The 26,818-nt window shown below is 33.1% G+C and overlaps 4 protein-coding genes across 9 annotated transcripts; 2 read left to right on the top strand and 2 right to left on the bottom strand.

The window, feature by feature from the left end:
- The first annotated feature begins 1,469 nt into the window (after positions 1 to 1,469).
- On the top strand, positions 1,470 to 5,472 carry LOC107411567 (probable glutathione S-transferase parA). The gene is made up of 2 exons (XM_060812299.1): positions 1,470 to 4,821; positions 4,919 to 5,472. The coding sequence occupies exons 1-2, from the start codon at positions 4,549 to 4,551 to the stop codon at positions 5,261 to 5,263; spliced, it is 618 nt and encodes a 205-aa protein (XP_060668282.1). The 5' UTR covers positions 1,470 to 4,548; the 3' UTR covers positions 5,264 to 5,472.
- A 2,670-nt stretch (positions 5,473 to 8,142) lies between these two features.
- Positions 8,143 to 17,571, top strand: LOC107411566 (uncharacterized). Of its 6 annotated transcripts, none has more exons than XM_060812298.1 (20): positions 8,143 to 8,276; positions 8,427 to 8,519; positions 9,121 to 9,196; positions 9,737 to 9,759; positions 9,999 to 10,183; positions 10,435 to 10,518; positions 10,648 to 10,678; positions 10,776 to 10,864; positions 11,106 to 11,201; positions 11,935 to 11,989; positions 12,855 to 12,954; positions 14,036 to 14,249; positions 14,694 to 14,847; positions 14,931 to 14,968; positions 15,551 to 15,623; positions 15,709 to 15,813; positions 15,906 to 15,931; positions 16,018 to 16,924; positions 17,040 to 17,098; positions 17,175 to 17,571. In XM_060812298.1, exons 3-20 carry the CDS (start codon positions 9,155 to 9,157, stop codon positions 17,336 to 17,338), a joined length of 2,445 nt encoding a protein of 814 aa, XP_060668281.1. In that variant the 5' UTR covers positions 8,143 to 8,276; positions 8,427 to 8,519; positions 9,121 to 9,154; the 3' UTR covers positions 17,339 to 17,571. The 6 variants fall into 6 exon arrangements, with proteins under 6 accessions (XP_060668281.1, XP_024927049.1, XP_024927052.1 ...); XM_025071281.3 differs by having other exon boundaries at positions 10,408 to 10,518; XM_025071284.3 differs by having other exon boundaries at positions 10,408 to 10,518; positions 17,017 to 17,098; positions 17,175 to 17,314.
- Positions 17,572 to 17,714: 143 nt separating this feature from the next.
- On the bottom strand, positions 17,715 to 19,769 carry LOC107411582 (two-component response regulator ARR17). The gene is made up of 5 exons (XM_025071285.3): positions 19,399 to 19,769; positions 18,634 to 18,710; positions 18,187 to 18,264; positions 18,021 to 18,091; positions 17,715 to 17,930 (listed from the first exon to the last, which is right to left on the bottom strand). Exons 1-5 carry the CDS (start codon positions 19,517 to 19,519, stop codon positions 17,804 to 17,806), a joined length of 474 nt encoding a protein of 157 aa, XP_024927053.3. The 5' UTR covers positions 19,520 to 19,769; the 3' UTR covers positions 17,715 to 17,803.
- A 3,370-nt stretch (positions 19,770 to 23,139) lies between these two features.
- On the bottom strand, positions 23,140 to 26,725 carry LOC107411565 (uncharacterized). The gene is made up of 3 exons (XM_025070828.3): positions 25,103 to 26,725; positions 24,787 to 24,890; positions 23,140 to 23,735 (listed from the first exon to the last, which is right to left on the bottom strand). Exons 1-3 carry the CDS (start codon positions 25,679 to 25,681, stop codon positions 23,345 to 23,347), a joined length of 1,074 nt encoding a protein of 357 aa, XP_024926596.3. The 5' UTR covers positions 25,682 to 26,725; the 3' UTR covers positions 23,140 to 23,344.
- Positions 26,726 to 26,818: the final 93 nt, after the last annotated feature.

Raw genomic sequence — 26,818 nt, 5'->3', positions numbered from 1 at the left:
ACCTTCTTTAATTATATATTTCTTATATATTTCATTTCATTTTGATATATTTTATTAATTTTTCATTAATTGACTGTCGTTTGGTGATTAAGAATATTTAAAAATAAATTAGTGGTTTAATATGGTTTTGACTTAATAGATCTAATATGGATTTAATAATATATTAAAATTTTATTTAAATTTTTTTTTTAACCTAATAAATTATTAATGTACTTTTAAATTTAACCCTAAATAACTCATAAAAAAAATCATAATGATAAATTATTAGGTAACTTGACGTGAGATTAGTTGATATATAATTTTTTGCATCTAAGATTTCTAGAAAGACTAATAATATATATAGATACACGTACACATGTTTGTTTGTATATATGTTTTCTTGCTATAACAAATGGAATGACCGTCTGGCCAATAGATATGATTATGAAAATATATAGTAGGATGACCATTAAAATATGCAGGTGTCGAAAAGTAAAATGTACACAGAAATATTTTTAGCCAAAAAAAAAAAAAATGTCCACAGAAATAAGTGGCAGAAAAATTAAAACGGGTAAGTTTCTCTGCAACCACAATTTAATTATATATAATTGAGGTTACTTCTTTGAAGATTCTACATTTAGTCATAGATTCTGCATTTATTCATGATAAGCTGACTGTGCTGCAGCCATGTCATAGTCAGCAGCCATGTCATCACATAGCCACGTCATCATACAATCTGGATCAACAAGAGTTTGTTTCAAACAAATCACCTCCAAGTGATAAAAACAAAACTAGTGCAGGATAAATGTTATCAGCGATAAAGCTAGTGTAGCTGGTGTAGTTATCTGTCATTGGTAATCCTTATTTTGCCTTTTCTTGTAACTAACGTATGGAAAAATACTTGTATAAATAATGCTGTAAAAGTCAATATTAGATGCAGAAAAAGTGCAGTAAACAGTTTAGTAATACAATATATACAAGCACATTTTTTGTTCCTTTCTTGTTTTTTATCATGGTATCAGAGCTTGGAAAATCTCCAAAGCTTAATCTGAATGTAGCTTTGGAAATTGAACCAAGATTAACCATCCAATCTTTTCATCAATGTTCCAGTTTGATATCTTTAAAACTTGATTTTTCAAATTATCTACTATGGAGATCACAAATGCTTCCCTTGGTTCGAAGTTTGGGAATTCTACATCACATTACTGATGCTGAACGTCCATTAGAAGAACTTCAGATAGAAACTAGTGGAGGCAGTGGAAGCAGTAAAGTTTGTAATCCAAATTATCAACTATGGATCAACAATGATGGCCAATTTTTAACTTGGTTGCTCGGGACAATGACAGTAGATGTGCTCAGCTTCACTTTCGGCCTGGAGACAGCTTTCAGTGTTTGGCATGCCATTGAAGAGCAACTGCTGCCAGCTACGAAGGAGAAGGAAATCTACTTAACTGATCGTTTGATGGGTTTGAAGAAAGGATCTGCAACCTTAGATAAGTATCTCAAAAACTTTAACTCTATTTGTGATAATTTATCTGTAATTGGAAAACTAGTGAATGACTTGGATAAATGCTTTCATTTATGTAGAGGATTAGGCCATACTTATCAAGATTTTAGGTTGGCTATGTTGTCAAAGCCCCCATATCCGACATATACGCAGTTTGTTCTCTCTTTAAGGTCTCATGAATAGGTTCTAAGTAATTTTTCAGAAGAAAAACAGGGCCTAAATCAAGAATATGCATTTGTTGGGCAACGAAGTCGTGGAACAGGAAGAGGATGTGGTGGTAGATTCAATTCCCGTGGACGTGGTTTTGGACCCGCAAGCTTCTCTGTGCCAAATCGTGTAGTTTTCAGTCCTACAAACTTTTCTGTCCATAATCGTGGAGGAAGTCACTTTTCAACACAAGGCCGTGGCAGCTATTTTTCCCGTAATATGGCTCTTGCACCAGTTTTGTTTTTATTACTTGGAGGTGATTTGTTTGAATCAAACTCTTGTTGACCCAGATTGTATGATGACGTGGCTATGTGATGACATGGCTGCAGCACAGTCAGCTTATATTACCCACCAGCTGTTGTGAGGAGACAACCCACTTACAACCAGTCTTTCCTTCCTCACCTACCACCTGCTGCCCTCCATCCCAACCGGTCCCCACTCACACACACACCCCCATGTCACCTACCTCCTCACCTACCCCCTGTTGCACTACATCACAGCCGGTCCCCACTCACTCACAATCATTTTCTGATCAGGTACCAGCCTCTCCTACAACCATCACAGTTCCTCCTATTCCCACTCAAGACATCTCCTCTTAATTATTTGTGGACTTAGACTTCCCACCGTTACCATCTCCTTCCCCTCAACCTCCCACTCAACCTCATCACCCCATGCTCACACGCCATCAGCTCAAACAAAACCCCCACCGTATCATTGAGCTTCATCCTCATAATACCACTAACACTGCTCTTCTCCTTGAAACGACCCTTGTTCCCGTTCCCAAATCAGTCAAGACAGCCCTTACTCTCCCTGAATGGCGCAATGCCATGCTTGAAGAATTATTTGCTCTTCACGCCAATGCCACTTGGGTCTTAGTACCTCGGCTAGTGAATGTTAATGTGGTCTGTTCCAAATGGGTCTATCGTGTGAAATACAAAGAAGATGGTTCTTTGGATCGTTATAAAGCACGCTTGGTGGCCAAAGGTTATACGCAAAATTGAAGGCTTCGACTATGATGAGACTTTCAGCCCGGTGGTGAAACCCACTTCTATTCGGTTGATCATATCTATTGCTCTTTCCTATAGGTGGCCGGTTAAGCAACTTGATGTAAAAAATGCTTTTTTGAATGGGCATCTTAAAGAACAGGTTTTTATGTAGCAACCTTCTGGATTTGTTGATCGTACCAACCCAGATTATGTGTGCCTTCTCAAACGATCTCTTTATGGCCTCAAACAAGCTCCTAGAGCTTGGTTTGATCGCCTCTCACAGTGCTTACTCGGCTTGGGTTTCCAATGTAGTAAAGCTGACGCTTGTTTGTTTATTTTTAAACAAACCACTGACATCGTTCTTCTCTTCGTCTATGTCAATGATGTTCTCTCAACAGGTTCTAATACTTCTTTACTTGCTGCTTTGGTCACCCGCTTGAACATTGAATTTGCTCTGAAGGATCTTGGTTCTCTTTGTTATTTTTTGGGTATTGAAGCTCGGCCTTTTTCTGGTGGTTTGTTCTTATCTCAAACCAAATATGCTCATGATCTTTTGCAGCGGGCCAATTTGTTAGGCCCTGCGCCCATGGCCACCCCGATTTCTGTCAAACAAGCCTTTCACAGCCAAGATCATCTTCCTGTCAATGCAACCAAATATCGAAGCCTGGTAGGAGCACTTCAATATCTCACATTTACACGGCCGGATATTCAACAAGCTGTTAATCATGTGTGTCAACATTTTCAAACTCCCCAACAGCAGCATCTTCGGGCCGTTAAGTGTATCCTCTGATATGTTTGTGGTACCATGGACAATGGTTTACGTTTCTTCAAACAAAGCTCCAATTGTCTTCAAGGCTGCTCTGATGCAGACTGGGCTGGCTGCCTTTAACTAGACGCAGCACTACAGGTTTTTGCATTTACTTTGGTGCCAACTTGATCTCTTGGTCCTCCAAAAAAACAACCTACTATTGCTCGTTCCAGTACGGAAGCTGAATATCGAGCCATGGCCTCCGCTGCCGCCGAACTCACTTGGATCTCTCACTTGCTGCAAGAAATCGGTATCTCGTATGACAGGCCGCTGAAGCTGTATTGTGATAATCTTAGTGCTCTTCATCTCACCCTCAATCCAGTCTTTCATAATCGAACTAAACACTTTCAGCTCGACTATCATTTCATTCGAGAGAAGGTTGCCTCTGGAGAAATTATCATCCAGTACCTGCCATCTTCTTCTCAAATTGCAGATCTGTTTACAAAACCTCTCAGCCGTTCTCAATTTCTTCATTTTCGCGGCAAACTGGGAGTTCACAAGCTCCCACTCGCCAGTTTGAGGGGGGATGATAAGCTGACTGTGCTGCAGCCATGTCACAGTCAACAGCCATGTCATCACATAGCCATGTCATCATACAATCTGGATCAACAAGAGTTTGCTTCAAACAAATCACCTCCAAGTGATAAAAACAAAACTGGTGCAGGATAAATGTTATCAGCGATAAAGTTGGTGTAGCTGGTGTAGTTATCTGTCATTGGTAATCCTTATTTTGCCTTTTCTTGTAACTAACGTATGGGAAAATACTTGTATAAATAATGCTGTAAAAGTCAATATTAGATGCAGAAAAAGTGCAGTAAACAGTTAAGTAATACAATATATACAAGCACATTTTTTGTTCCTTTCTTGTTTTTTATCAATTCATTCCTAATTTCTTTCATGTAGAATTATATACTAATAAATGAACTTTAATGAAATCATGAAATCTCCCTGATTGAACGATATATAAGGACCCAAACCTTAATTTTGAGACATTCATACAGAAAACTAAAATGGCAGATGATCAAGTAGTTCTACTAGATGTCCTTCCGAGCTGATTCGGGATGAGGGTGAGAATTGCTTTGGCAGAGAAATGGATCCAATACGAATACAAGGAAGAGAATCTGCTTGAAATATCCCCTTTGCTTTTGCAAATGAACCCCGTTCATAAAATGGTCCCGGTACTCATCCACAACGGAAAACCCATCTGCGAGTCCCTCAACATTCTTCTCTACGTCGATGAGGTTTGGCCTCATCGTAAATCTCGGCCTCTCTTGCCTTCTGATCCATACCAGAGATCTCAGGCGAGGTTTTGGGCTGATTTTATTGACAAGAAGGTAATTGTTATTAAATAATATTCATAATTAAGATTGTTTATTTTATTTTATTTTTTCAAATATATAATACGGTTGTTTGTGTTATATATATATATAGATATATGATAGTGGGAAAAGGGTGCTGATGAGCAAAGGAAAGCAGCAAGAGGAAGCCAAGAAGGAGATGATAGAGTCTTTGAAGCTCTTGGAAGGAGTGCTCGGAGACAAGCTTTACTATGGAGGTGAAAAGTTGGGGTTGTTGGACGTGGCTTTTATACCTTTTTACTGCTGGTTTTATTCCTACGAAACCTGTGGTGGGTTTAGTGTAGAAGCCGAGTGTCCAAAGTTGGTTGGGTGGGTTCGGAGGTGTAAAGATGTAGAGAGTGTTTCCAAATCTCTCGTCGACCCACTTTTGGTGTTTGACTATGTTTTGCAGCTCAGGAAAAGGGCTGGATTGGAGTGAAAATACAGTATTTGAATCGTTCAGATCATATTCATTCGTGTGTATAAATGCTCCGTTTCTCTATTATTGTTTACTTCTTAAGTTGGTTGAGTTGGAGGCTTTTATTTTTATTATTTTTGTTTTTTATTTTTTTGTTTTTTCACTTCTTAAAAATAAACCTTTTCTTCCTTTATTATTTATTTCGTATTTTAATAAAAAATTGTCGGTGCTTTTTGCGGGTTGTTATTTATCTATTTTTATGTTAAACTAGGGACAATTATGTTTTTACTCCAAGTAAATCGAATCAAAATAAGTTATCAAAGGAGTTGTGATTCTGTTTATAGCTGCATGTATTCATGTGATATTTGGTCAGAACAAGTTTTCTAACTGCTAGAAGCTTCTACTTTGATCTAACATAGTTTTTCTTTATTCCTATTCCTCCTGTGCAGGCTGTTGATTTTAAGAACTCTGTTTACAAGGAAATTCTAGCAGTTTTTGCTCCATATCTCAATATAACTTAATTAATTTGGGGCAGAAATTTTGACCATTAATCTTAGTTTTTATTTGCAATTTAGATTCTACAAACTGAATAAAAAAGCATGTTCCAGTGAGCTGTTAATAATGATTATCTCTAGTTCCTATTATAATTCTTTTTTCTCCAGCTTCTTTTATTTTATTTTTTGGATGATCATATACTTAGATTCATATATATGATATAATGAAGAAATGGAAGGCATTTTCCATGCGTCTTGTTTATATTATAGTATATCTCATTGTTTATCCTGTTTAAATGATTTCAGCTACCATACAATAAACACATTGTATATAAATTATTTTCATCCAAAACATAGGGAAATTAATTGTTGAATAAAATTTTCATTAGCGCTTTAGAATCCTAAGTTTTTAACAATTAAGCGGCTATCAACAATATCATGGTGTACCTATCATTGAATTGCCCAAGCCGTTGATTTTTACATCTCAAAAATCATCTTTTGAAATTGGTACTGATTATACAATAATCTGCTTATTATCAGCTTCAGGGGAAAAGAAAGAAAGAAAAAAAATTATACTTGTTAAAATTATTCTAAAATAGAAAGAAAAAAAAAATGAATACTTGTTAAAATTATTCTAAAATCTCTTGTGAAAGAGCAATAGATTCCAAAAAAAGATAAAATTTTATATTCCTTTTGGGTGTGAAATAACTTTTCTTCCTTTTTTTATTTTTTATTTAAATTGGCGTTTGTAGGATTTGAAATTGGACATTGTCTAGGAAGACATTGTTTTTACCACTGGATTGTTCCGACAGAACCTTTAAACTTGTAATTAGAGAGTTAGATCAATAACTAACTTATCACATCATAACACATCCAAAAATGTAGATATATATATATATATATATATATTATAAAAGAGCATTCTTAATAGCAATCTACACTTTGGTTTTGAAATTTTAACATGGACACCTCTCAATGGCAAATGCTAATGCCAGTGCTAAATTTTCAATGGTAAATGTCGGTGCTGTACTAAATTTTGACATTACCTCTCTAATGACATATGACAAAAGATAGCAGTGGTAAATATATATTTTATTTAATCACATTATCTTATTTTATCTGCTTAAAAAAATTTAGATTGGGCCCACTTCTTGAACTTAAAAAAAAAAAAAATTGAAAATTCTATTAATCAATGGCATGGAACCCTTAAATTTTATTGTGGTCAATTGCTAAAAAAATGCTAATGGCATTTTTAATGCCAAATTTAACATTAAAAATACAGTTGGTATTTGTTAACATATTTTATTGGAGCATATAAAAAGTACAATTAATCTATTTTTAAGCGTTGCAATGAGAAAATTCAATGCTCTTATACAAGCAAAAAAAAAAAAAAAAGAAAAAAAGAAAAAAAGAAAGGGTTTTTATTTTATTGGAAGATGATGAAAATATTTATATTTTTTGTTATATAAAAGAAAAACAAAATTTTTTTATGCTTTTTCTTCGAGTTAAAATTACGTGTTAATTCTCACTTTTATATTAAAAACTAAAATAAAATAAGTGATGTAAATGGTCCAAGATAAGGTTCAATTCATGAAAATATTGCCACATTATTTTCAAACCCGAACTACAATTGGAGACATTATAACACCCAAAAGTATAAAAGTTATATGTACATTGCAACATCCAAAAAATATGTTTTTAGATAAACAAAATAACCTAAAAAAAAAATATAACACCCAAAAAAACAAATGTTATTAGATAAATAAAATAAACAAAAAAAATCAAGTGATACGAGATATAATATGGAATAATATTGAATTTCTCGTTGTCTACAGAAAGTGTATGTTTTTGACTTATTTTTGATATTGGACAAAGTAACGTCGTTAGAATGTAGAATAATTGCAATATGTTATATTTTTATTCTCATTGCATGCTAACTATATATATTTTAATAAGGTTGCTTGGCGGTTGCTGTAGCCGATTGTTTGAGTATGATTAACAAACTAAAGAACAATTAAGGAGTTGTAGACGATTGTTTTAGTATGTTTGTGTTTTTTTTTTTTTTTTTTTTTGAAATTTGGAACTGGAATATTTTATATATTACAGTTAGAAATTGGGATATTGTTCAATGACTTGCATGTGTGTAAACTAGCTTTTTCTTCTTAATTTTTTAAAAACTAAAATATAAAAAATTGCTATAAAAAAGAAAAAGAAAAAAGATATAGATGAGACAACAGTTTGTACCAAGATTTTGCTTCCACCATTTACCCCCAAAAAAATAAATAAATAAAAAAAGTCCGAGCTGGGCCGAAGCCCGTTCTGTAAGTGGGGTTTGGTAAGGACTCAGGCCTGAAAGTGGGTTTGGCTTTTCAAAATGCGCCAGGAGATTTGGAAATAGCGGGAGTGTCAGCTGAATTGTCAAAAAGAGGTCGCTTGGAATGCTGAAGATAATAAAAACGACTTCTAACGGTAAATGAAAAACCAAAATCTCCAAATTCTTGCATCGGTTCGAATTCAGGCAAAACCTAGAGTGTAAACAGGTAACTTTTTTTCTCTGAGCAATCAATCTATTTCGAAACGCCCCATGGATTTGCGATCGCATTTCTGGAATACCTCCGTAAATGTTGACTATGCTCTTCAAAGTATCATTTTCTAACCAACTCGTTCGGTTCAATTTCCGATTGCTCTAGGTTTTAGCTTCTGCCAAATTCAGAAACTTCAAAGTGCTTCATGATCGAATTCATAGATCAGCGGCTAGGTTTCCGCACTCGTTCTCTCTCTGTGTACGCAATCTGATTCTTCCCTCTCTCTCTCTCTTGAATTTGTTATTTCTTTCGCAACATTTTGCTGGCTTCACAATTTCAAAATTCCAGTTATTTGGTTTTTCTGAATTTTGAATGAAATGCTGAATGGAGCTAAATTTCTAGCATCTGACTCTTACATCTTAACATAGCTTGTTGTAATATTGGATTATGTATAACTATTAAAAGTTGGTATGTGTATATATATATATATATATATTATATTCACATATCAGAAAATTAATGAGATTAACTGTTATATAGAATGATTCACAAAAATTTCAGAGTCTTAGTTACTTTTGCTTTCTAATGTTTAATAACTTTGATAAACATCATAGCATTGTCGATTTTATATTGGCTAAAATTTTCTGAGCAAGATAGCCAATTTTAATGGAACTCTAGCAAAAAAAATGCATATAGATTAATTTTTCTATGTCTTCAGCTTGGTGTATACAATGGTAGCAAATCAGCTTTGCTGAATGATAATTATGCATATATATATATATATATATCTTTTCCTTTTTACAAATTATGTTAGGCTTGCACTTAGAAGTGGTTGCTTCTTTTGTTTTGTTATGGACAGAGAGAAAGAGTAGTTACAGATTGTATCTTTCAAAATGCTGCAATGGATGGGAGGATCGAGACGGAAAGTGTCAACTGTAAGTGTGTGATTCGAGCATCATTTCCCGTAAAACTGTGGTAGTTTTTTTGTTATCAACAAAAGCAGTGGCACAACGTTTAATCTACTTAATATACCATAATTTTTATAAAGGTGCAAGTTTTTGACATCTGAACTTGTTTATTTAAGCCAGTAGCTTTCCCTTTGTGTGTGTGTATATGCTGATGATTTGATGCACATCCCAATTATGCCATGAATGAACAATTTTTTAGCATTTTGTTTTGAGATGTATGATTACTCATCATCTCTGGTTCGACCAAAGTTTTAAACTCTGTTTTACTTCATTGAGTTTGAAGTTTCTTATTTTTACATGTTTTAGTAACTGAAAAGTTTCTATGCCATTCTCCCTGGGACTCTAATGATTAAGTTAAACACTGCTACTGGAATGACCCTGAAGTTCTAGATTCCAATTTATTTTATAGCATCTGCCAAGTATAGGAAAAAATGATGATGAATCTCTGTTCTGACATTGAGAATTTATTCCATGCATGATGTCTCATGATTATGCTGGGAAATTCAGTCACAGAAGTCTTTGCTAAAGAGGTACATATATATATATATATATATATCTGCATATATTTAATATTTATATGCATGCATATTAATGAAAGTAGTTGTCAATAACAATAATCACCTAAAAAGAAAAGGAATTTTTTTCCGTGTAGATATTTGGCTGAGTATTGGAAATTAAGACTGAATTAAGTGATTAGGTACATTGTGTAGAATGATATCCTCTTTTTTACTCTTTTAATGTATGTTCTGACCTTCGGTAAATTTCCAAGGCAAAAGCAATACTTTGAACAAAGGAGACGACAACAAAAGTATAATCAACAGCCAGCTAAATTAAAGAGTGATACAGATGGAGTTGACATATATAAGCAACACAAAGAACATCGGTCATTGGATGTTCTCAATTTGCTAAATCTGTCAGCAAATGCTCAAGAATGCAAATCTGCTAGCCCCATTGGTATGTTTAACCATTTCAGAAGTCCATAAAGTTAACTGTAAACAATCTTTGTTGAGAATGCTTATCTCCGTATGTTACGATGATAAATTTTGTTTTCTTTAATCTTTTATTTTCATATATTTGGTTCTATAATTATGTTGTGTTTTGTATGTCTTTCTCTTTCATGGTGTTTAAATTCTGTAAACCTCATATTTTTTGCAACATTTTGTACTTTACAAACATAGGTCAAACTAAAGATATAGGTGTCACAGCTTCAACGATCGAGTATGATATTACAATGGATCCGCCAGAAATCCTCTTTTCTGCTGCTAAATCTGTTGAAATTAAGGAAACAAGTATGCTCTCTATTAATCCTTGCCTCTACTTGAATGTTTGAAATTAGGCATTTTTATTCTGAATAGATGTCACAGAAATTTGTTTAGTGGATGTATTGTTTAATGTAATGATGGTTTTATGCTGAACAGGAACTCCATTGGACGCTAAATCTCCCAAGAAGTAAGTAATTAGTGTGTGAAAAGGGTTTGGTCCTTTCAGTTAGCATTCTTATACCTGAGCTTTTCTTCTTATGAAAAGTTAATTTATTGGTTCTCAGGGTTTCTTCTACTGCTCCTGATAGTAACAACAATGCTTTTAATGGAGTTGATTCTGCACCAGATCAATGGAACACCGCTTCTGAGAAGTGTATGTAACAGTGATTTATTGAGTCTAGAATTGTTGTCAAGAGAAACCTAGGATTGTAGCAATCTCATCTAGGTTTGTTGGTTGCCAAATGAAACCTAGAGATTGTCTTTGGAGAACTTCAGTTAGGAAAGCTTTACTGCAAGGACAGTCGCCTTATTTACTGTTTTTCACCACAGATCACCATTTATAATGCTAATTGTTGATCTTTTCCTCCTTTTTTATTTTCTTTGATTTCCTGCAGTGTTCTCTGTTCTTGATTTATTGGGTGATGATGGGCTGAATAGCAATACTGAAGAAAATCCAGTACCTGAAGCTCACGTTGCATTTTCAGTTGAAGGTATTACCTATCATGGTTTTATATGAATTACATGTATACTGGTGAGGATTTACTTTTGTTGTAGTCATCTAAATGACAACCCAGGAGATGAAGTTTATTGTATAGGTCAAACTTCCTTGGTGTTCTATAATAAATGCTCCTACTTCATCAAAAAAAGGACAATTTACAGACAGATGCACTTACTACCAAACACTATCCTTGGCTGTAGTTATTGAATATTTTTCTCTTTAACTTTTACAACTAAAATTTCAATTTTGAACGAAGAGTTGCTCCATAAGGTTCTCTCTTAAGTGAGTGAAAGCTAGAAACTTTAGAATCTCCAGGTTAAAAAATTTACTGAAGAAATCTGCTATAAATGCCTTCAAAGCTGATTAGTTCTTCAAATACGAACTCAATCCTTCCTGAATTTCTCCTAAATATTCTATCCTTTTTGCCTTTAATATTTTATAATAGCTTTCACAGCTTTATCCTTTCAATCAATATTGTCTGAAAAGCTGTTGTCACTTCTATATGTTTCTTTGCTTATCAAGGACAAAAAGGTAAAAATGAAAGAAAAAAGGAAAATAAAAAAAAATAATAATAAAAGATGATAACTTTATCAAAATAATGCTTCGTTTCTCTATGTGAGAGCAATTTACATGACGTACTTTCTCATGTTGTATGGTAAGCGATTTGTTGATGTTTTCATTGCTCCTTTCTTGTAGCATACATGATTATGTTTAATGTATGTTAGGTTTGGGAAAAGTGGGAATGGAAACACCAGTCCACTCACCTCAACAGCCATACAGGTTACTGCAATGTTTTCTAATATCTATTAATTGACTGTATATTTCTCATAATCTACTCAATGAGATTTCTTATCTAAATTCCTAGAACATATAATTTGACACGCTGACATAAGTCGCAGTTTCATAATTCATAAAACAAATTATGTTGCATGCACAAATACAAATGTAAACTACAATTTGATTATGCAACTCTTTAGTCACAGAAAGCACGAGTTTCCTTAAGTTAGTGAATTTTCTGTTATTGTTAAAACATGCTCTAACAAGTTGTTATCTGTGGAGAAAAAATTGGCAGCTAAGTAACATTAACCATTATATAATATGCTGGAAGCCATCATAGTATTTTATATATCTGAGCCAACTTCAGCAACCAAGAAATGCTACAATGTTCAAGGCAGTTGCTTTAGAATGGCTGTTTTTCAAAAGTAATACATACTTCCACAACTGTTTCTTAGTAATGATGGATTATCTGCAGAGAGTTTTAGTGATAGGGTGCTTAAGTTATATGCTAAAAGAGTTGACCTAGCAGTAATATATTTTGTAACTACTTTACCATCTGGTTTATGCCTTAGTTGACTTAGCTGAAAACAATCTTGTTTGTGTATGAAAATGCAGAAAAATTTGTAGCTGGGGCTTTAATAAAGATGTAATAGTTCAATTAGCCAGTAATATGACCTAGCTTCTATTTGCCCTGCTTTCAGAAGCCTGAGTAATGCCTGTTCCCATTAAAACATGTCTTTCATCCGCTTCATGCAAGATCTTAACTTACAAAAAATTCTAGTAATGTATTTCTGCTTACAACTTGTTTCTAAAATGGGTACGTTATTGTAACTGCATTGAACAACGTATTACATTTGTCTAATTATAGAACTTTTTCCTACGGTTGCTCCCCACGTCTGAAGGATGCAAGGCAGCAAAAGTCCTCCAAGAATCTTAACTCTCAGCTGGATGACCTCGACTGCGAAGTGGTGAGGATATTAGCGATTATATATTTACGGATCTCCTTTCAGTAAATTTAAAATTATTTTTAAACTTTTGTATATGCATCATAGCCAAATGTTTCTAATGTTTCCTTCCCTTGAACATTGACCTTTAATGCTGAAACTTCATCAGTTCTTTGTCTATGCTCCAGACTCTTTTTCTGTTGCAATAGCGACAGTGCTCCATTGTTCTCTTCTGGACATCATTTATGCTGTTATCTATAAATGTATTGTCTTATAATGTGCTGTTTTAGGTGCCACTTAATATAACCTGTTCATTTTGCTGTGCCCTAAAAAATGTGCGTCTTAATCAATTTGCATAGAGTAGTAATGGTAGTTTATCTGTGGAATACCCATAATTATCCTATAATCTAGATTCTATGGATTCTCTCTAATTATGGATTGTAAGAGAGATGGAATTAATGCTTCCGTAATATATGGCTAATACTATTTTCTTAAAGTTAAGCTTGAAAGCTTCCCAAATGGTGCACCAGAGTGGGCCCTTAATTCAGTAGGGAGTTGTTCATGATTTTGCTAGATTATCAATTGGAGGTGAGGTGTTGGAAAATTTTTGGCTTTTCGGCTATGTTGCAAGGTTTTTTTTGTCAGACTCAAGCCAAAGAATTAATGCAGTCAAAATAAGGCTTTTCCTCTTGTGTGCAAATGACGCAGTTAGAGAAGACAGTTGCATATAAGTTGTGGAAACTTATTATCTAATGGAGAAAGAGGATATATGGACTGCATCTTTGCATTAAGAGGATATATGGACTGCATCTTTGCATTTTTTTTTTTTTTTTTTGAATATCCCAAAATATGGTTCATGCTACTTCATTTTGTATAATTCTATGACATGACTGAATGGAAGACTTGCAGAAATGTGGATTGTGATTCCTTCTTCTTCACTTCAAATAGTTGACTTAGCCATCAAGCTGCAAAACTTTCAAATAGGAAATAATGTGGCCAACATCCCCCTCCCCCTTTCTAACAAAAGAATATTGGAATGGAGGCTGACTTGATTGTGTTAATTCTGACTGGAATTTGAAGCTGATAAATAATTTGCTTGGTGCAGGATGCAGTGATGCAAGATATCAATCTTCCATTCAGTAGTAGTTGCTTGGATTTCTCAATGGGTATAGTGGATCCATTAAGCAGTCCAAAGGAGAAATCGTTTACTGTCAGAGACAAACTGCACCTTGATAATCACACTGGTAAACTAAATGATTATTTTGGTCACAGAAATTTTTTTGAAGAAGATAAAAGCAGCAATGAAGACAAATGGAATGGTACATACAATTCTTTTCTTATTATATTCAATCATTTGACCAAGTGGATATGCATGTCAGTGCTGCTTCCACCAAAGTAACATTAATTACTGAATACATTTGACTGTATAACCTAAGTTACTGCTTTCAATATAATATGCGACCTAGGTGAAACTTTTGTTTTGAAAATATGTTTTTTCACTGAATTATAAATAGTCAAAATACTAACCAAAATTTTTTATTCAACATGATTCCTTTACAGTTTTTGGTTCTTGGGGATGATCTTGTAATATTTATGGTCTTCATATTAAGCTAACAAATATAGGGAATGAAAATAAGGTTGATTCTGTTATCTGTATTCCTAGTTTAAACAGAAGACATTCTCCAAATATTTGTTTCTCACTTTTAAAGGTTGGAAGGAGGCACCTGACATTTTCCCTTATTTTCTTTTCTAATGACTTTCAGCTGCGTCTAGCTTCCCTGATAGCTTTTTTGATGAGAGGGTACATGATGTCACATGCAAAAGACAAAACGATGGCAACTGTGCTGATAATTTGAAATTTGGAGGCTACGATATGTCGGATTTTGCTTTTGAAGGCCCCTGTCTACCAATTAGAAGGTGTTAAATTAGTAAAATTCCTTATGCCGTTGTTTCTATAAGCAACACTGGACACCTTCTTGATAGTTGTTGTATCTGTACAGGCCTGCTCCAAAAGTAACAGACAAGTTCGACATCTTAGGTTCTTCCTGTCTCACTTCTAGCCTTGTAGGCTTTAATAATCTTGTTATTGACACATAATTCTCTCTGATTTATTCCTGTTTTCCTTTTAAATGCATCAGTATACTTCCTTCCGTTTTGCTTTCTGATGGATTCTCATGCACAATAAATGTTGAATATGATTTGGGAAATTCTCCCACACTTAATGGTTTCATTGCCTCATACATCAATCCCCAATTTATGGGTAGTCAATGTTATCTCAGAAAAATTATGGTCAGGAACGTGGATTTATGTGATACACTTGTAGCTATGGTCCTCTTTAGTCAGTGTATCTCTTGCCAAGGTAAACAGATTTTGGATTTCGAGGGGATATCTTCTTAAATGTGCTGGAACTTTTATGATTATACATTGTCTCTGTTCTCTTTGGTTCTTTGGAATAGATGGTAAGATCACATTGCATGTGAATTTTCTTTTATTGAGTTCCTGCTTTTGGAAGTTTATGGGGAAAGGTTAAGTGGCATTTACATATTTCTTTATATAAAGAATGGCTGTACTTGTGCAAGTATTTCTTTTGATGTTTTTCTCATTTCCCATTCCTAATCAGGACCAACAGCTTCTTATTCCAAGCACCAAACATCGGAATTTGATCATGTCTTTGCAACTTCTGATTACACTAGGTATAGCTAATTGAATGAGAATTTTGATTTTGTACATATGTGTTTATATATGCCTATGATTCCACGTGGATGTGATGGTAGACAGACACCAAACTGTGGGAAGGAGTTTTGATTTTACATCTGTAACGAGCCAAGCAGATCAGTTTTGCTTTGGGACAGAAGATGCAACAGATAATTTCAGCTTGCGGAGGTATATTGCTTGACAGCCGTTTCATTTTTCTTTTTCTGCCTTTTCATACTTTTGACTTGTATGTCTCAATGTCTGTTGTGAACTTTTGGCAGTGAAGAGTCAAGTTCATCGTGTGCAGGTGTATTTATTGTTTGCAAAGTTAGTTGGCTTCTGTTGTCAGATTGATTCAGATAAACTAAGCTGATCTTTTGCAATGCAAGCCAGTTAGTGGTTGGACAGCTGATAATTTACTATCACACTCATCTTCGAGACCAGGCAGGAGAAAACATGAAAATGCTTTTTCTGGCTCTGGAGATAAGTATGGTATCAAGAAGACATTTGTTAAAGAGAGACAGTACAAAGGCAGGGATAGCATTCAACAAGGAAATGTCATGAATGGCTCAGAAAAATATGCAAATATGTTAAATCAATCATATCCGAAACCATCTCCTTTTCTCCAGGAAAAATTGGGACCAAAAGATATTTGGTCCTTCGAGGAAGGTTGTACTACAGATGATATATATCCAGGTTCCAGTTCTTTCAATCAAAACTCAGGCACAAAGCATCCATTCTTTGGGTCCAAGTTTTCGAATGAAGATCCTTTTGGTGCATGCCCTTCTGAGAAATTACATTTTTCTGCTAAATCTTCTCTTGATGGATTTGAACCTGTTGCAAATTCACCTTCTGGCAGTTACATATCCGAGCAATTTGCTTTGAATAAGTTCCCCATACTCTCCAAGCCAGATTTTCCTCTGCACTCTGATTTGAGAGGCATGCCTCTAGATTCATTACATGCTGCTGGTTCTCACTGTGAGACACCATCTCCATCTTCATCAGCCCAGGAAAGTTTTAGCAAAGATGTGGAGCATAAAGAAAAGCTACGATCAGTCGTGCAAGAAAATTTTCAGCTGGGGAAGAATATTCTTACAGGGAATGAGGACTTGCTTTCTCAGGAAGTGGCAACAGATGCTTCCAATTCAAAGGAAAATGTTTCTGAATGTAAGGGGACAAATGTTACGGATCCTACACTATCGGAGAGTGTAAACACAACCTCTTTCCCGAAAGATGCAGAGGATACATCACCATCTGCAGAGATCCCTGACAAATTTGAGAGCATAAAGGAGAAAAAAGAGTATGTTAGGCAAACGTAGTATTATCTATTTCCTCTTCTCATGATTTTGTGTCCCTCTACTCAAAATTCATTCCCCTAATTAAACAATGTAGATGCCTACTAAACACATTTACAGTTTTGCCAGAGACCACCATGATGCCAAAATTCCCCATCCTTGTCAAAAGGGGTATGAAGGTATAGTTTGCTTGTTTCTTCTAACTGTTTCAATTTTCCCTTTTTCTGTTGATGAATTGGACCATTGTTAATACAGATGTAGAAGATATTGGACCTGAAAGAAAGACAGCCAGTAAACAAAAGAGTGAATTTGACAACTCTTGTCAGGTGGTGATGCTTCAAAGCTATGTTTTCCAGCTTCTCTGCGTGCAGAAGATATTGAAGGAAGCATCTACAAACTGTGCTGCAAAGAAGTTATAAAACCTTCATCGTATCTGACAGATATGGAAATGCTTTTCACATATTGTTCTGAGATCTGCATGTTCAAAGTGGCTTGAAATTCTACAGTTACACAAATGGTACAAGTTGTCACTTATAACTTCTTAAAGAATGTTGGCCATGCAGGTCAATGAAACTGATTATACTTCATTTTAGTTCTGCACTTTATACAATAATTTGCTATTGAATAATACATATGCATTCCAACAACAGAAGTACTAAGAAATTGAATAAACTTCAATCTATTATATACCAAAATCACAAACTCATGACCTTTTCAGAATAACAAAAGTCATATTCAAGGTAGGGTGGGATGCATCTTTCAGCATTTGTGGAAGGTGATGAATTCATGGTAGATATATTCCAACTAAATAAATTTCTATTTTTTCCTCTTATAGCTTTATGGATTTAGTTTTCACGTTTGTTTTCTCTTTGAATTGGACATATTCATCTTCCCATGCAAAGCCTTGCATTGCAAGGATTTCTGTACTTAACTAATTGGCAGTTTAATTTCTTAACATCTGACTGTCTGAGAGGTTTCAACATGAACTCTTGAGCTCCCTCCTCCAGGCACCTATTCAATGAAAGAAAACCTGAGTCAATGAAACAAAAAACATTACTTGGCGTACAAGAAAGAATGACATAAAATTAATTTTAAGTTTACTTTTCAATTCGAGTAGGTATATTCTCCGATGATACTACCACCACTGGTATCTCTTTCACTGCAGGTGATTCCTGTTTCAAGTTAAATTATATTGTAGGATTAGAATCTTATTCTAGATACTACATTTTAAAGTCACACCTTGTTCAGAATCAATTGAGTAAATTACCTTAATTTTTTTAAGTAGCTCATAGCCTGTCATTCCTGGCATACAGTAATCAGTGATTACCATGTGTACCTTCGAAACCTGCAAAGACATATACAGTTTTATTATTCCATTGAAAAATGTTTGAGCAGCTAAGAGTGGTAAGAATCGAATATGAGATTGTTCACATGCAGGCTACAAGATGAGCTGCCATTCTATTCCTTGTGGAAGTATAACAAACCTGTGAATTGTCTAAGCAAATTTTTTATCAGTAAATGCCCAAATGGAGCATTTAATTAGTACACTGTTTACAAACATGTCTAAATTTTGCTACAGCCCAATACATCCATATGAGTGATTTACATAGCAAAAAAAGCCAACGTAACATGGTACTTTTTTTGGAAAAGGAAAAAAATAAAAATAAAAAATTTCTAGGTTCTACAACCCAAATACGGTACTAGAGAGAGATACTGTTTCACTAAAGTTTTGTTGTCCATCTGCTACACCCAACATCTCCAATGCCTTCTGCGCATTCTCTGCGGTACTAACTACAAAATAGGATTCAAAATTATAGAACTTGTTTAATGTGAAACATAAATGGAGTTATAAAAATACAATGAAATGAATGAGCTTTTATACAGCCAAAATAAATAAATAAAATAAAATAAAATATATCCTCGATGGACTTAAAATAAATTTTAAAAAAACCCAAAAAAAGGAAGGGAAAAAAAAAATTCTATCAATTTTACGGCATATGCATGTAGATCCACTAACATAGGCATTATAAAAGTATTACATGATAAATGCTTGAATTTCAGCAGAAAACGATGACTATATTGGAAGAGTCAGCCAGTAAAAAGAAAAAAAGAAAGCAATCTAAATTTTATTTTCTATATATTAAATTTTCAGGCAATAATAAAGAGGCTTCCACCCAAGAGAAAAATAAGATTTCATGTGTCATAGATCAGGTTAAGAACTTGTTTCACACAATATCTTCACCTTCACGAACCGTAACCAAACAGTGAACGCTTTTGCATATGGACTACAGGAATAATAAAAAAAATAAAATAGCATAAAATTCATAAAATGCTTTTCTTAATTTCTGAATATTTTCAAGAAAAGAATTGGTTGCATTGTGCGCAAAAAATAAAGAAAGAAAGAAAGTAGTTTTCAAGGAAACAGAGAAGGATTGACAGGAAAATAATAGTGCAACTATATTATTGTGGATGTAATTACCTTTACAAGAAGAGTTGGTAAGGAGCTTCTCAATGATTTTGCGGTCCACTAAACTGTCATCAACAGCCAAAACATGCGGTTTCTCTTCATCAAAATCTGACCTCATTGAAGAACCACTCATATTCACAAAAACAGAGAATTCTGTAGCAAAATTATAGACAAAAACAAAGCACAAAGAGAAAAATGGAGGGGGGTTAAAGAAAAAGAAAATTGAAGACGGAAAAATAATGCATGGGGTTTTATAGGTGTAAGTTGTAGTGCGTAAAATGTCATTTATGTAAGGATAATAAAGATGAGTAAATCGGGGGGTCACATCTCTGCCACGATCCTTTTAGATGCTTTTTGGTGATTTGATTACGAAAGTAGCGACAGAACAGGGCCTCTTGTCTTCCAAACTAAAACTGGATTATCCCATTACAATCTATTCATTATTAATCGTTTAATACGGCTAATTAGATTTTAAATGTTTAAAATATTAACTAGTTAAAAATTTAAATATTAACAAGCGGTAATTGATTTATATTGCATTTATTTTGATTTGTTTATTAAGTATTTCTTTCCATTTTGTCCACTTTCATTAACATACCAAGAAATTCATAAACCCTATGTGTCTTGGCATCAATACATATTTCAGGATTTGTGCATAATAGATTGCATAAACTATACAGTCAAAATGTATATCCTCCATTTCTTTAAAATGGAAGAGCGCAATTTGGGTTTACCATATAACAATATAACATTAATTGAGATCCAAACGTTATATTTATGCCAAATGACCATTCTGTAATTAGAATATGGCCAAGAATTAACCCAAAAAAAAAAAAAATGAAATTATCGAAAATTAATAAAATTGTTAATCGATTAATTATATATATATACAAAAAAAAAACTTAATTGATTATTAAATATAAATTTTTACTTATTTTATCATTTAATTTTTATATCTTTTAACATAATTTGTTACTTTTGAATCCATTTCTCTTTTCCTTAAATAAAATCAATTACCAATTTTATTTTGAGTAATCATGTTTTTTTTACTTTATTTCTAATCTAAAAGATAAAAGAAACTTAAAACTATATAAAATGTTAATAGATTTGTTTTCCTATTTAACAATAATGATTTGGCAAATATATCCACGCTATCTCATTCATTTTTTTTTTATTTTTTATTTTTGGGAACAAAATTGTATCTCATTCATTGGGATGGCATAATATAATCCAATCCAATTATGATCCTCCATTTCAAAAGAAATAAAGATGATCCTTGTCCATATATACATATATATACACATATATTATAACCATATGGTGTCCTAGGTTCCTTCCTAAAATTAATTATTATTATAGAACATCAAAACAAATTTGAATCTTAATTGATGAAATAAAAAATAAATAAAATAAGCAATATTATTTTATTTAAGATAAAAAGCAATACTAATGTTATTGGAAAAATAAATCTATAAATCTTTATTAGGATATGTATCCAGCTATGTTGAGCATTCAAATCAATTTCCGGCTCCGCCATCTGCGTTGAATAAATTAGAGTTAATTTAGCAGACTTTAAAATCAGCCGGCGTACCGAAAAGATAATATGATTATAAATATGTACTTTTTATTATTATTTTTGGATAAATTTAACCAAACAAATCTTATGATTTAGGAGGGTTGTTGTCTGAAGAATCTTGCCAGATTACAAATCTGCTTTCCCCATTGACCTTTTTACAAGGACATATATCATATCAAATTACTCAAAATTAAAATAGTTTAAGCCACCGTCTTCTAGCATCTTACACTGTTACCTCCCTCAGCAGTCCCAAGATTTGGTGAATCAATTGCTAAAAATAAAATACAAAATAAAATAAAATTAAGGGATTTGCTTGATAATGATTAATAATTATGTACATAATCTTTCCTTAATTTGGACCAAATATGATGTGTCATTGTATTATTAGTTAATAAATATATATAATTTAAATGTAAATAAATAATTTTTTTAAGCGATAAATGCAAGTTAATACAAGCCATAAGATAATGCCATACTAGTGTTATAGGTACCTAATGATTTATTAGACGATATGAAAACAATGATATATCATTATATTATTGATTGATAAATATACATATAACATAGATATGATGAGTGAATATTTTTAGAAATAAATGTAATTTAAGACAAAGTGATAAGATGCTATATCATTTTGTAAATTATTTAAGAAGTTTTTTAGTGCTTCTAGTATTATTGTCTATTTAAAATAATTTTAATAGTAGTGCTATAGGTATAAAATGATTTATTGGTAAAGATGATAAATTATTATATTATTGATTGACAACTATATAATATAATTATGGATAGGTAAATCTTTTTATAAATAAGTGTATTATAAACTAAACTAATAAAATAATTTCACATTATTTTACAATATTATTTGATGATTTTTTGTTTCTCTAGCATTATCATAATTTTAAAATGATTTGAAGAATTATATATATAGTTAGTTATATGTATCATTGGGCTGAAATAAAATACTTAACAATCAAGAATAACATTAGAATTTTATTTTTTAACCATTAAATTATATTAAATATTTAATTTTAAAATTACATTTATTAACTGGACTCAACAAAGTTAATTTTTTCTAAATAAAATTGTAGTACATTATTAAACCAGATTTAACTAAATTAATATTTTATTATTTTTAAATCTTAAATTTTAGCTAGAAAGAATTATGTTAAAACAGTCATATTGGTACGATGTTAGCTATATATACATACATATATATATATATATATATATATTACTTATTTTCATTTTTTTTCTTTTTTTCTTTTTTTCTAAACGTCAAACTGTATCTTTGCGCTTTAAATAGGGAAGGAAAAATAAAATTTAAAGGGAGGAAGCTCTCTTACTTTGTTTTTTTTTTGATAAAAAGAAGCTCTCTTAATTGAAGATGGGCATGAAGACTTTCAGCAAAATAAGTAAATGAAAAGAAAAAGTGTTGATGGTTATGGAAGACCCATAGTGGCAAATATTTCAAATTTTGTATTTGGACGCGGCAAATATTTCAATTGATATTGAAAATTGTATCTTTTCTTTTTCCACCCATAATTTTCTTAATTAGTGAACAAATATATCCACAACTTCATTACAAAGACTATCTAAAATATCCACATCTTACAAAGCCTATCTTGAATCTCACAATCCATCGTTGACGACCAAAAAGATTTTTCTTGTGCTGGGATTTCTATTTTGATTTTTTAAAAATATTTTTGAAATATAATTTTGATTATCAAACTGCAAGAACAAAAATGATTAGCCCAACAACAAAGCCATTTTTTCTCACCAAAAAAAAAAAACTTTATTTCCTCCAAAAGTTCCAAATTTTAGAAAACGGTACACAAAAATTTGGCGACCTTATAGTTAATAGAGTTTATCACATTTCACAACTTATAAGATTTCTATCCTAAGTATTTTTATTGGTTTGCAGTAAAATTTTGAATGAATTACCATTTCAATTCACAGTTTTTCAAAAATCAATTACCACAAACTATCAAATGAAAAACTATATATATATATATATACATATATTTTCTCCAAATAATATCAAATTGTCACAATCTTCATCAGGAACCAAAAGGGATGTCAAATCAATAATTTTTACTTCCCATACAAGTTCATTTAAAAGAATTAAACAAGAGATATCAATAATAGTTGAAATGATGAATAATCATTCTTTACATAAATTCAATATGATTTGAAAGATCTTTTAAAATATTATCAAACAAAACAAACAAACAAAAAAAATTATTAAGCTCGGATTAGATACTTAACAAGCAACAAGCAAGAAGCTTAAAAAATTAAATAAATATTGTTTAGAAAAAGAGAGCATGTATATTAAAATACCAAAATAGAACACAATCAAAAACAAACACATACGATTGTTGGTCCCTAGAAAGGTAGGTGGAGATGAGCAGGAGGGTAAGGGGAATAAGATCCGCTCGTGACAAAGGAATTTGGGTTGCTGCTACCACTAGCTCTGCTTGGTGTCATTGGACTCCTTGGAATATGGGCCCTACTTGGAATCATTGGGCTCCTTTGATTGTTGGCCCTAGTTGGTGTCCTTGGGCTTTTTTGAAAGAAGGAATCTGGGTTGCTGCTGGAATGGGCCGTACTCGGCATCATTTGTATAGGAGTCATTGGGCTTCTTGCAGTGCTTCGATCATATCCCCTTTCCCCATTTCTTCTTGGGCCTTTCTCCGCCCACTTGCGCTCTGCCTGCATTACCAGTGTCGGGTACCTCCAACAAAAACACCCTGCTTCTCCCGCTTTCTGTATGTACCTATTACCATAGCCCATAATCCATAAGTTTTGATGTTTAAACGGTTGGTTGTTATAATTAATTTTGTATGGTTTACTTATTTTAAATATTTGTTATTATTTAAGTTTATTGGGCAATTTAAATAATTATAAATTTGAAGAGAAATAAAAAATCAATGCAATTCCGAATGATATATTTTTTTTCTTTTTCTGTTTAAGTTTATAGTTAATTAAAATGTATAACAAATGCTAACTAACATTTGAAGTAATTAAGAAAAACATAATTAGGTAGAAAAAATTAAAAGCCAAATACTAAAAAACCAAGGTATAACAGTTTAGCTAAACTTATATATTATTGCATCAATGACAAGCACATCGAAGTTAATCTACATTTGGGATCACTCTATCCCGGTTCCTAATAATGTCAAATTCTTACTTTGATTCCTGTGTGTCCAAACAAGGATGTTTCGTGGAGGAACATGTCCTTGGCCAGTTGGCGTCCGTATGGTCGTTAAGAGCCGAGTCTCAGGACAAAAGGACGGCAACTAAAAGTAGCATTTTATATTTATTTATTTATAAAATGAAAAGGTCTATGACGACCAAAGGGTGGATTTTTGTCTTATTGTATTTAACTTTTGCCTAAACGTGCCACAGGCCGGCTTTTATACCAACTCCTCTAAAAATTTCCTGAACCAATTATTGTGAATAACGACTCTGTTTAAAGAAAATTTGGTAACTGGCTTACTTAATGTCAATAGTTTTCATTGGCTTTCTTGCAGATCATTTTTAGAGAACTCTAATATATGTTTATAGACAAATATATGTGTATGGTATAATTTGAAGCTCTATTGATTTTTAATCACTTAAATAATTATAGGTAGATTGAATTGCTAATGTTGAAAAGCATGCTAAAAGAAATTTAACTCTTTCACTTATTTTTGTATCAGATAGACTGAAATTATTTTTCTTTTTGGTTTCACAAAGATGGATATACATATATAGAGAGCAGCAAAAAATGAATATGTATGAAAAGAGTGGGCTAAATTTTAATAAAGAAATTAAATACAATGTACCTTTGGCTGAATCTTCTCCCTAAGCACTCCACGCATTTTCTTCCTTCAGTCATATTTCCCATGCCTATGCCTACACATTCCCTGCAATACACTCTTCCACAAACCTGCACAAAAAACAAATTTAACTTTATCTTCCTAGTGAGCAATAAAACTTTCAAAAAAAAAAAAAAAAAAAAAAAGGAAAATTAAACCCACAAAAATTTTCAAAGTTCATATTAATCTAAGATGTCCCAAGCAATGGTTGAACTTAACAAAAAGGGCATTGATGGATTATCTCTATAGCTAGTAATTTAGTGAAAAGCAAAAGTACACGTACCAGGCAACGATTCTTGAACAAGAAGATTGAGGTACTACAGATGGTGCATATATTGGAGTGGGGGATTCCCGGCCTTCGTCTAATTCCTCTCTGATCTTGATAAGTGGAAACCATGCTAACATCCCCATAAGCCATGCTATTTTCCACAGCCTGCCTGAACCCAAACTCACTAAAAGGACTTGTACCATGCCTGTTATGACTAGCTGCTGCTGCTGCTGCTGCTGCTGCTTCCTTATTATTACCACCATATTGAACACTCCTGGCAGCATGTTCAAAATGGTTGGTTTCACCGTCCACAAGGCGGGGCTGACGCTGCTGCTGATTATTGGTGGTGGCCTGCAGGGCTCTGTTGAAATCAAGACTTGGCATCTTCCTGATCATAGGAGATCCTTCTACTGACATGTTTTCCATATTCCTAGTGGCTTCGGGAATACGTTCCATGCCAATGGGTGGTCTTCTCTTCTCTGGTGAGATAGCCTTATGTTTGACCTCCGCAAGGTCTTGAAAAGTGAGGTCCACTGACTCATCTGGGATCCCAGAATACAATTCTTCAAGCTGTATTCTTCCTTTTTCCCCCATTAGGCCTCCAGATGATAATTAGTATGCTATGCTTGATTAATTCCTCCAAACAAAAATTGGGGAGGTAAGGAAGGAAGGAAAGAAAGAAAGGAAGGGTGGGAAATTGGTTAATTTCTTATAAAAAAACAAAAGGCCAAATTGTGTGTGTTTGTTAAATTCCTTTTGGAATGTTAGACGATAATATAAAGACCAAAGTAATGGTATTATTTAGGGCGGTCCTAGACATTATACATGTTTCCATTTCCACATTTATAATAAGGTTTCAGCGATTGTGATATATATATATATATATATTAACCTAGATTTTGGAAGTAATAAATGATTAGTTGCTTCTAGAAGGGATTGGATAGAGTAACATAGAGGTAGGCACACTATGGTGCCCAATAGGGGACAGAAGGTATATATCCAATTACGCTCTTTCATTTTTTGTATGCATGGCAACCCAGTTAAATATCTGGATGGAGGAATTATTGCATTAAAAGTTGGAATAGTTATACGTAACGGTTATTACTATGGTCTATAGTCATATACAACATAAATTAACTCTACAAAATAATCGTTAATTGTTCAATTATGAGTGTAGTGGTTGCACAAGTTTATCCCACCATGTTATCCATACAAACTTGTATACAAGTTTTTCTACATACCAACATGTTTAGAGATCACAAAACAGTCATAATTTAGTTAATAACAGCTGTTGGTGAAAGCTTCGAAGTTTAGTGGATATGGTATATTTGGGGGAATACCAAGTAAACACTTGATTTCCTCCGTTTCAGCCATTGTCGAGTTAATGATGCATGCTATTCTAAGCGCGGATGTGGATAATATCAACCCGACCAAGTGTAAAACAAAATCTCAGCTGGCCGGTCTAATTTAATATTAGTGACAAAAAAGTTTCTCCAATTTAATGGTGGGTCAAATCAAGCTTTTGTCTAACGTGGTAAGGTACAACCGAGGTTTCATGGAAGAGCTATCCTCAATTTGTCCCGACGGCACAAAAATAAAATAAAATAAAATAAAAGAAAGCCTATAATTTGTCAAGATTAACAAACGGCAGTCACTCTTTGCTGTAAAATGCAAAAAAAATAAAAAAAAATAAAAATCCAAAAAACCCATAAATTTTATAACTCTCTAGCT

Source organism: Ziziphus jujuba, chromosome 10 (assembly GCF_031755915.1).
Source record: "Ziziphus jujuba cultivar Dongzao chromosome 10, ASM3175591v1".
NCBI classification, from domain to species: Eukaryota; Viridiplantae; Streptophyta; class Magnoliopsida; order Rosales; family Rhamnaceae; genus Ziziphus; species Ziziphus jujuba.
This window is presented reverse-complemented; position numbering and strand designations above follow the sequence as displayed.

Bases quoted from the DNA above. Each gene is read 5' to 3' on its own strand.
- LOC107411567 (XM_060812299.1), top strand. From the start codon at position 4,549: ATGAGGGTGAGAATTGCTTTGGCAGAGAAATGGATCCAATACGAATAC. The intron at 4,822-4,918 runs GTAATTGTTATT...ATATATATATAG, and splicing joins CTGATTTTATTGACAAGAAG to ATATATGATAGTGGGAAAAG.
- LOC107411566 (XM_025071281.3), top strand. From the start codon at position 9,155: ATGCTGCAATGGATGGGAGGATCGAGACGGAAAGTGTCAACT. The intron at 10,679-10,775 runs GTAAGTAATTAG...ATTGGTTCTCAG, and splicing joins GACGCTAAATCTCCCAAGAA to GGTTTCTTCTACTGCTCCTG. The intron at 14,250-14,693 runs GTACATACAATT...AATGACTTTCAG, and splicing joins CAATGAAGACAAATGGAATG to CTGCGTCTAGCTTCCCTGAT.
- LOC107411582 (XM_025071285.3), bottom strand. From the start codon at position 19,519: ATGAGTGGTTCTTCAATGAGGTCAGATTTTGATGAAGAGAAACCGCAT. The intron at 18,092-18,186 runs GTAATTTACTCA...AACTTGAAACAG, and splicing joins AGCTACTTAAAAAAATTAAG to GAATCACCTGCAGTGAAAGA. The intron at 17,931-18,020 runs GTAAACTTAAAA...TTCATTGAATAG, and splicing joins ATACCTACTCGAATTGAAAA to GTGCCTGGAGGAGGGAGCTC.
- LOC107411565 (XM_025070828.3), bottom strand. From the start codon at position 25,681: ATGGGGGAAAAAGGAAGAATACAGCTTGAAGAATTGTATTCTGGGATC. The intron at 24,891-25,102 runs GTACGTGTACTT...TTTTTTGTGCAG, and splicing joins TGTTCAAGAATCGTTGCCTG to GTTTGTGGAAGAGTGTATTG. The intron at 23,736-24,786 runs GTACATTGTATT...CTATGGTAATAG, and splicing joins GGGAGAAGATTCAGCCAAAG to GTACATACAGAAAGCGGGAG.